The sequence below is a fragment of the Austrofundulus limnaeus genome, unplaced genomic scaffold (assembly GCF_001266775.1).
Source record: "Austrofundulus limnaeus strain Quisiro unplaced genomic scaffold, Austrofundulus_limnaeus-1.0 Scaffold205, whole genome shotgun sequence".
NCBI lineage: Eukaryota > Metazoa > Chordata > Actinopteri > Cyprinodontiformes > Rivulidae > Austrofundulus > Austrofundulus limnaeus.
This window is the reverse complement of record NW_013952607.1, coordinates 75,391-86,079: the sequence shown is the minus strand read 5'-3', so window position 1 is coordinate 86,079 and position 10,689 is coordinate 75,391. Positions and strand designations below refer to the sequence as shown.

Sequence of the window (10,689 nt, the reverse complement as noted above, 5' to 3'; positions counted from 1 at the left end):
AAGTGGGAGAACTTGCACAATTGGTGACTGACTAAATACTTATTTTCCCCACTGTACATGTATGATTTTGACTCCTCTGCTTTTTTCTGACATTTTAACTGAAATCGTTAACGGTGTCTTATTTAGTTCTACTTTTTTCTACGTTATGAGCCACAATTAGAAAAAGTAGAGACACTCAGTATCCTCCTTGGCTTTTTACAGAACCAGTCTGTGTCTCCGTGAAAAGACCGTGTCCCTTTGGTCATGGGTCAATCGGCCACAGGAGCTGGAGCGTCTGACCAACCCTCTTTACGAGGCCAACAGCCTTGTGATCTGGCCCTCTGTGGCTCCTCAGAGTCTGCTGCTGTGGGAAGGTGAGCAACAAATCAACACAACACAGGAACTGACTTGAAGAAAGCTAAAATTGTGGAAAAAGTAATAAGGATAAAAAAAAACCCTCACTGTCCCACGCAGATGGTTTTGTTTTAGCAACGTTTCATTTCCTGGTTACACCCGAAGCTGGGGTCACCTTTGCATGAATATTTGTTCACCCTTGTTTGAAGTTTCTACTTGAAACATTGGACATTTAGTTTATTTATATACACACTTAAAAACAGCTGAATGTGTTGGGAGGTTTAATCAGTACCTGAGAGGGGTCCATATTACCAACAGCATTCCTGACACATTAGCCCTCATACCAGTTTGGTTTTGACTCATGTGTTGAGATTATTCTTAGACTAAACATGAAACCTCAAAGGTTAAATTAAAAAAAATAAACATTTAAATCAGCTGTTGCTACTCAGTTGAAAAAAACTAAGTAACCATGATGGAGTTACATTTTTGTGGCAGAAAATCATAAATTTCACCAGAAGAGGGCACTAATATTTTTATATTTTGATCATCTGTAGCTTTACTTAACAGAGTCACCCTGTGAGCCAACAATCAACACTTTTAAATAGGGTTGGGCAATATTGGCAAAAAAATTAATCACGATTAATTGTGGTATTTAGCTGATAACGATTATTTTGACGATTAATCCCCTGGAGTCCCTGGACACCCTTATGTCCTGGTCACATAACCTATTTAGTGGGAAAGATTTGCTCTTCGTAAAAATCTGTTCCAATTTGTGTCAAAATTACAGTCTTCAGGCAATACAGGAAATTTTAAATTTTGATGATAAATAAAAAAATTACAGAACTTTTTTTTAATGTTCATCATATTTGAAGTAGAGAGGAGCACCGAGCAGTCTGCCTTGTGGCATTAATCGTATTAATCGTCAAGTGTAAAAAATAATCGATTAATGTTTTTCTGACGATTAATTGCACACGATACGATTATGCTCAACCCTGCTTTTAAAGACATTTTTAAATTTGATCATTTTGATTGGCTTCTGCTTTACAAAGCTACACACTAGTGCTTCACTATCACAATAAATCTACTGAGTTGCAGAGAAAAATCTATTCTTTTTGTTTTTACAATTATTTTTGTCCAAATTTTTTATAGTATACTGTAGGCACACAAAGTTCTGAGACCTGTGAAGATAAGCTTTTGTTTTGATAAGTAATCTCAAATGGAAATAGTAGCAGTTACTCTTTTTTGAATAATACTAAAGCTAATTATTTTAACCCCTATGTGCCATACACAATCTTATTTAATAAAAAGAAAAAAAATTATCCTATTAAGTACGATTTTCCAAATTCTGTTTGACTAACTTTGCTCGTATCCAGTACTAACCTTCCTTTAAAAACTTTGCTGTGATTTCTCGACAACATGCATCAGCGCTGTGTTCATCCTGCCCCCTCTTATTATGACGGTGTGCGCTGAGGGTAAATCATCACTGACACCTGAGCCTGCTGATGCTTGTTAGTGGACAACATTTTTACTACCAGTCCTCAGTTTGGCACTTGTGGCTTCACTCGCAGACTTGCCTGTTCAAATACTTCATTCAGAAACATCATAAATACCGATAAGGACCATATTTAAATGTACGTCAAAGAAATAAATGTGACTGATCATCTTGAAAGGTTTGTATCATTAGAACAGTATACCAAACTTTTTTTCTCTATCTTGCTGAGTGATGTTTTAATAAAGTTTTCTTACATGATTTCTGGTCTTTTCGATAAATTTTCAGGTCAAACTTTCTGGTAAATTTGTCTGTAAAAAGGTTATAAAAGATATAAAAGCTAAATCTGTGAACCTACAGACAAATTCAAAGTCCCGAGTTACAAATCAACAAAAAGAATAATAAGTAAGCTTTCTGAACTCAAAGTTGAAGCGTTTTATAAGCTCACATTATGTCCACTCGTTCAACAGACGTTGCACGACATTTTATTTCTGATTGTAAACACTTTATACTGCTTTATAGGAAACAGCGTAAGTTCATCATATCTTATGTAAGACTCATTATAATGAGTTGCACAAATAACCATATTTCAATGTGTTACTGAAAGTTAGTTACAAAAACTCTAGTTTATTATGGTAGCATAATAGAAAACAGTAATCCTAATCATTACAGGACCACTGGAATAGGTATATTTAGCACTTGTTCCAGACAAAAGCTCACAAATTCTACAAATTTTATCAGCCACACATTGCATCACAGTAAAAGTGCATAAGATTTATATCAAAACACATTCTCATACATTATACATATATCACATTACAAATTTAAGCATATTGTAAGAGATTAAAAACACTCATCAATATAGTAACTGCTCAGTCTTGCTCAAGTGAATACAGAATTGGTAAAAATAAATTAAGATGTGGGAGCAACTCTGAGGTGTCACTATAGACTTAAATATAAAGATCACTAGACTGAGCCCCGCCCATCCTGTCCACTGGTAGCCTCTGTGACAGCATGGAGGAGCAGAAACAGACCAAACAGGACAACAGCTCACAGCCTCCATAGAAACTAATAGATAAACAGCAGCTGAACCAGATCTGTTTCACAGATTATCGGTCATGTTTTTACAATAAATTAATAATTATGTTAATTTCATTCAACAATCATGTAAAACAACAGATTTATACCAGAAAAATATATAATTTATAAGTAACAATGATCTAAACCAGACCTGAAGTCAGCCTGTAACTTAGACTTTAGCTAGTTGAAAAATGATGACTTCAGCTGTAATAAAGTATATTTAATATTTTTTCTTACTGTCATAAAATATAAGAGTATTTATATTTAACAGTCAACAGTTAGAAAATGTTCTCAGGTTATAGGATGAAACTTGTCTCTATTAGCTAACATCTTCTCAACAAGTCAGGTTCTTCTAACAGAAACCTAAAAATACTTAAATTTATAATATTATTTTACACTCTGTAGGTCTAAATATTAATCAGAAGACAAAGTAATATTTAATAGTTTGTTAAATTGTAGCATGATTCAACAGTGCTAAACTCTGTATAAATGCTCCACAAGCTAATATCTGTTAACCAGTTCAATAAATAACAGTGATTACATCGACTTTATAAGATTATTTTAATTTTAAACTGTTACATTATGTTCTGCTCAGATCACTTTGAGCTAAATAAGATCAAATCTGCTGACTTGTGTTGTGAAATGAGACGTTTTCCTGTTTATCTTCTGTTAATAAATCCATAACACAAACAGCTTTTCTGACATTATTTAAAACATTAGACAGATTATATAAACTGTAAAATATTAATAATAATCTTGTTAATATTATTATTAATATTTTTATGATTTCTACATCGTCAGCCCTTTTTTTCTGCTCTGTTGTCAACATGTGACATGTACAGCAAAGGGAAATCCAGACTCTTGACCATTTTAGGTTAGCCGTTAGCTTCACCAGCCGATCACATGGTACCATGGTTTTTGCGCACTCCAGCTGTTCTATAGAACCTCCTTGGGTGTCACAAATATACCTTTGGTGTTTATAAAATAAAAAAAAATCATTAGCTTTATTTATTTATTTATTTATTTATTTCAACAGGCAAATCATTAGGAACAGTTTCTTATTTACAATTTTGGCCTTTAATCTAATTTTTCGTTAAGTCTGTGAGCTTTTTGTCCGTATACCATTCAGCACGGGCTTCATTCAGTGCAATTCACACAAATAAACCAAACCATGTGAGCGTTTGTAACATTTCATCTCAAATTTGAGTTTTTTTTAAACCTAATATTTTTCTTAGTCAACACTGCAATTTTGTAGTTTTATGTCAAATCCATTAATATCCATGGGTTGAGAATTTCACCATCCAGAAACGTCCTGGTGGGATCCGTGCTGATGCACACATAAAGAGACGTTGGGGGAGGGTGATTTTTTTTTTCCCAAAGGTTAAAGGGTTCATGCATTCAGTTTGAGGGAGGCCTCTTTTACTGCCAGAAGCTGAGGGTCACACCCTCTTTCTAAATGAAGAGAAACCAGACATTTGAGCAACCGAGCACGTGACATCCAGCTACAAAGGCCTTTTCACTGAAAATGACACACTTTGTGGTGAACTTAAAGCAGCCCATGAAATGCCGAACACGCAGCTGCTGATGTGGTTGATGGCACATGTTAAATCTTTGACTTTAACATAAGATGTTGCAAATGTTGCTGGTTATTTTACTTTAAAAAAACAAATATACAAGCCAATGAAAGTAAGTTAGTGTGTGAAATGTATTTGGTTTTAAAAGGAATTTTTATGGTTTATAAAAATGTATGTTTAAGTGTTTTTTATTTTATTTTATTTATTTCATACAGGTTAAAATGGCCTTATAGCACACAGTAGTTAAGGAAAAAAGAAACCTCACACGTACAATTTTATAAAAAAAAACAACAACAATACACTCACGCACAAAAGTAAAAACTAAAGATGATAATAAAACAAAATAAAAAAATTACATACAAATCATTAACTGCGTAAATAAAGAGCATGCAGCTTTTTATCTGTTCAAAAAGGAGTAGGAAAAATATCAACATGTTTTATTCTACCCCTTATCCATATTATTTCTCACACAAAGTGTAATATCTTTAGAAGATATTGTATTAGTGGTGTATTAATAATATCTAGATATGGTATTTGTGTAGATTTTTATATAAGCAATAAGTTCATGGCAAAAAAGAGTCGTCTCTGCACCATACAGTCCAGTCGTACAGCAACACGTTCCACACACACCATTAAAGTTGCGCTTAGCAAAATCAGCATTTTGTAATTAGTTCTAGACTTCTTCATCAAAGCAATATTTAACCAAACACAAAATCACCTGTTTTTTGTGCTACCTTTTATTTAATTTCTTTTTGTTTGTTTGTTTGTTTGCTTGTTTATTTGAATAGGGATACTATTAATAATACCGTACACGAAAACATTTATAGCCACGGCTAATTTGCAATGTCAGTCTCTAGATGGACATTTAGCAACAGGGAAATAAAATGGTTAAAATATAGTTTAAAATAATAAAACATTACAATATTAAGACAATTCATAAAACAAACTTAAAAACAGATCATAATAGTATCATTAGAAAGATGGTGGTTACTTATGATTACACAACTGGTTCTCCTTCAGAAAATGCTTCAGTCTTGATCTAAAATGGTTCCAGTCAGAAATCGGTTCAAAATCTGTAGCTAGAGATTTCCACATGTTAATCACTCAAGCAGAAAAAAACTAAAGGATGTATAAAACACATTGTTCATGAAAAAATGAATTCATGAACCCCGTATCCTCATATTTTCTGCTGTATTTGGTTCTGTTACAGGAGTGTTCCTTCGCTGGAACCGTTCCTCCAAGTGTTTGGATGAGGCTTATGATGAAATGGTGCACATTATTGAATACAACAAGGAACTTCAGACCAAAGTGAACAGCCTGCGCAGACAGTTGGCCCAGCTGGAAACTGAAGACCCCCTGCTACAAACGCCATAGATGGAAAAGAAAGACGCCGAGAGGTAACAAAAGGATTTAAAGAAGAAAATGACAACAATACCAACATAAAGATCAGACTCTTTGTTGTATTTAAGCTTTGCCTTAAATCAGGGGTCCCCAAACCTTTTCCAGAGAGGGCCCAAATCTATTTTAGGGCTGCTTCCAAATGCAGTAATATAATAATAAAATGATGAAGCTAGCAGCCAGTGCAGTGCACCACGTTTTGTTCCAATTTTTTTTTAAAGCTGTGCACTTGGAGAAAGTTTGACATACGTTTGGGCAGCAAAGGCTCATGGGACATTTCATTAATTTTGGCCCCCCCGGTCCCATTTTGGGCACCTCTGCCTTAAATTGTTCGCTTACATTTCAAAACATGGTCAGACCCATTAATTATTATCATTTTTGTAACTTACACAGTGAGCATGCGTAAAAGCCTCAACACTCTGAAAGCATATATTCACTGGGCTGTCTAGTCCTAAACTAAAGGTGAATAAAACAAAAAAGTTTCATTTATAGTCATTTAGTGTCTGTGTACGCTGAACTGCATCTACAAGAAAAAAGTTAATTTCCGTAAAATGTCGTCAAACGCTAAAAGCTCCGAATTAACCTCTAATTTCATAAACGCATTTCTAAGCAGGCTTTGTTTTAAAAAACAACAAATTTTCTTGCATTTTTCTTGAACTGGAATCAGAAATGTGACCTTTAAAAAATGTTTTTATGTTAATACAAAGCTTACGGGGTTTACATTTCCACAAAAACCTTCTCGTATACGGCACTGATGCGCCGCGGCGTAACCACGGCAATGTACAGGGTGCTGTAACACGCCACGTGGCTCCTCAGCATGTCGAGCTGTGTAGGTTGGATCAACACCTCTACCATCACGCAGCACCGAAGTTTTGCATAATGTATTCCGGATCATAATTCTGAATCTCAGTAGCGTTGCCCCAAAATTATTCAAATTAATTCCACAAAAAATAAATAAAGCCTGAAAACTCATAAAATATGCTGGAGAGTGGGATGCAGGAGATGTGTAATGATACTACTGAGGGTGGTGTTGTCATGGCAGTGGCTTCTACCCGTAACACTTGGCAGAGTGGGGTCACGTTGAGGTTTGCCTTTCAAATTAATGTATTTTTTTTGCGTAAAATTATAGGAAATTTTCTGCCTTCCCGTACTTTTGTGAACACGGCCCGTTGTTTAACATGAAGTCCCGCTGCACATTTTCCGCGATACATATTTGTTTTTGTTTTTTTTGTATGAAGTGTGAAATAAGCCATATTTGGTCTCAGAAACCTTCTCCTTATTGATTTGATGAATTTGTCTTGGTAGCTGTTGCCCTATTAGAGGATGTTAAAACAAGACAAGAGTTAAAAGCAAACACTGATGACACTTTTTGTGATGGAAACATCCAGTAATGTCACGTTTTTGCATCCGGTGTAGTCACTATTTATGTAACGCCCTCACTTATTATTTGCTTCAGAGCAGTTTAACGTTTTTATTTTTTAAATCTTTGAAATAAATGGTCCAGGCTTCTGGAGGTCCCTCATGCTTCTCTTTTCTTTACTAAAGGAACAAAGAGTAGCTGAAAACTCTTGCACCAAACCATAGCAAGTCAATAGTTAGCAAAGGCGTGTAGATAAATGGCTTTTGGAGCTAAATATATCAGTCAGCCAAAACATTGTGACCACCTGCCTGATATTCACTGGGTCCTTGGTTTGCTTTTACTAATCAATATCTCAAAGTGAATATCTCAAACTCTTGTTTTGATATTGGAGCCTTTCCTAAGCAGTTATTGCACAACCTGATGTCCTGTTGAGGACATAATTAATGTCTCTGTAAAGACGTGTTTTTGTCTCAACATTGAACATTTTAGCAGCATATCTTTACCTGGGAGTGATCATAATGCTTTGGCTGATATGTTGTATTGAAGACGTTTATGTGCTGCACTCTGCTTATTAAATTCAAACGGCTTAGTTGTTCGTATTAATGTGTTTGTTTAAATGTCATATCAAGATAAGAGTCATGTTTTCACACTAATCTACATGAAACTACGTTTAAAAGTGAAATGTTTACACGTGCGTACAAAGTCTGGTCTTTTTTTTCTTTTACATTTGGCCAAAAATTCAGCTTTCACGGTGGAAGTCAAAGTTGAACCGAGTCACTGCTGTGTTCTGTATTTATATGTGTTAAAAAATGGCCTGCATTTATTTCCTTTATAAAAATGAAATATAGAACTCTAATAGCGTCATGATGTATGTATAGAATCTTTTTATGCTTATCGACTCTGTGCAATGCCTTACTGTAAATCATCAAAAAGAATGTGTGCACTTTTATCCCTTGGCGCTTGTAAAACTCACTGTTCAAAACAAATAAATGCTTTTAAATGTTCTAAACTAATAAAAGTCACGATTAGAAAGATGATTGTGTTTTTGTCTTTTTTCCAGAACAATATCTGAAAGCGAGTGCACCAAAACAAATCGGCACTAAATTATGATTTTATAAGAAAAGACACATCTATCACTGAGGCAAATAAAACATCCTTTGTTTTTCTTTATAAACTTTAAATGCACCATCTTCTCTTGAACCTTTTTTTTTTTTTTTTGTAAAGGAATTTGCACATGCAGCTGTTTGTGCAGCACTTGTGCAAAGGAATGAAGGAACGAGCTTCACGGCGCTCGGTAAAAGCTCGGGTGGAAATATTTGCATTGCTTGACCATACCTTGCGAAAGCTGTGTGCAGTCTTTTTAGCCTGTGGCTTCGAGTTTCCACAGTCTCAAATTTCACACATTTTTACACGGGTGACATTTTTGCCCTCACAGGCTGCACCTCTGTGGGAATCTGAGCAGAGCAGCGGCTTGCATTTCGCTTTCCCTTAAAAGCTTTATGCAGTTTTGTTTGTGCAGATTTTTCTCCCTTCTACACAACTGACTGAGATGTTCCTCTGTAACTGCAGAAGGTGTGTAATTTTAGTTCTCCGCTTCCCGTCCCCTCCGCAGCTTGTCGAGCAGTTGGTAAACAGTACCCCAGGAGGCCCACCGGAGACATTTCCCACTGCTGTGACGAAGCAATCATCTGACGAGGTGCCTGAAGAATAAATAACCAGAGATCAGCTGCTTCACAGCCGTGTAACAGCATGTTGACAGTTCTGAAGCTCCGCCTTCGCTCGCTTCCCCACCGAGGACGTGTAACTGTTCTCATACTGTACATGACTGATCACGTACACAACAAATCTGTGGTCCGGAAGGGGAAATCATCTTCCTAGAAATGAGTGGAGTTTTAGGGTTATTGAAGTTCATCCAAGTAAAATAGGGAAAAAAACTGCTTTTATACTGACACTCGCTTTTTATGAACTTTATTTCCAATTAAAGGGTTAAAGAATTCAAAGATCTCAGCTACATGACTAAATCATTTATATACAGTGAAAGGTCAACAAGGGCAATTCCTTTTGTATATTTTCCTCGTACATTTAACCAATGCCACTTTTTTGTAAATCACTGCAAATCTTTTTTTTGTGTGCTTTTTTTTTTTATATTATGCCTCAGACTGAGTCGACTGCACTCTAAAAACACATGTAGTGGATTTAATTTAAAAAAAAGTTATGTCAACCATCATTTGTCTCATTTAGGCTTATTTCTTAGCAAATTTGCGTTTTGTTTTATTTCCTGGTAGACATCATGACCTGGCAGCTTTTCTGTTTGTGTGACGACACGCATTAGGTCACACAAGATAGGAGGGAAAGTCCAGTAGGCTCATTGCTCATCTCAAAAAACAGGAATAACAAAGTTCATTTTCAACAGTTGCAGCTTTTAATGTTGACAAAATAGTTGAAGTGTTTGTACATACAGTACTTTCAAGTTACTAACGTCACATTTGTGAGTCTCATCTGAGCTCAACTAAATGCATAATGTGATAAAGCCAGAAAAGTACAAAAAATAAGGGTTAATATTTTCAACAGATCACAAAGACAATAAAAGAAAGAGGTAAAATAAAATAGTTAGTTGATTGAGGAACGTTCAATTTGGGGAAAAAACATGTACCTATGCTGATTGCAGTTAACTCAAATGTGTGCATTTCATTTACAGCTTTTTGTTTTTCTGAAAGTGATGGTTCAGATCGATTTGTATTTAGCTTTAGATCTTGTTATAATGTCATTTCTTCATCAAAACAAAACCCAGAGTGTTGCTTTGACTCATTCATGCAACTACTTCTCAGTTCAGTCCTTTTGGGGTTACAGAATGCCTTCATCAAGGAAGACTACTTATTACAATTCCTAATAAAAATAATGCATTAATCTTGTTTAGTAGTTTAGCAGAACAGTTGTAAACGACATGAAGCACTGTTGTAAAGACATGCTGAAGTGGGAGTATCAGAAATGGTAGGTTCTTAAAGAGAGTGGCCAATTTCATGACATTTAGATAAGCTGTGCTGCAAAGTCAATTTTATTTTTGATCCAAACAGAATTTTCATAACAACTGAATAGTTACTTGATTGTGGTGTAGATTGGAACTTTGTGCCTGGAAAATACACACAACCCACATTCATGGATGGCGCAGAGCTGTTTACAGACAGTGATTTGTGAATGTGTTCCTGGGTCTTTCCAATTTGCCACTGAGGAACATTATTTCGAAACGGTTTCATTATTTTTTGGACATTTTTTGAAGTTTGGTGAACCATGAGCAAAACAAAGACACTGTTTTAAGTCCTACTAATTAACCTATTTAGTTATTCTAGTCCAGGGCTCTCCAACCTTTTTTTCATTAAAGGAACAATGTGTAGGATTTTGTCAAGTCAAGTCTTTTAGCCGAAATTGAGATAACCACTAATAACAATAATAAAAAA

At 35.3% G+C, this 10,689-nt stretch overlaps 1 protein-coding gene across 1 annotated transcript in view; it reads left to right on the top strand.

Annotated features, from left to right (window-relative positions):
- Nucleotides 1–9,262, top strand: part of mtmr9 (myotubularin related protein 9) — a gene marked incomplete in the record, with an annotated part of 20,378 nt that extends 11,116 nt beyond the window's left edge. Inside the window, 3 exon segments of the mRNA XM_014018876.1 lie at nt 202–353; nt 5,687–5,873; nt 8,847–9,262. Coding sequence (XP_013874330.1) covers nt 202–353; nt 5,687–5,850 — 316 coding nt within the window.
- Between the last annotated feature and the right edge of the window lie 1,427 nt (nt 9,263–10,689).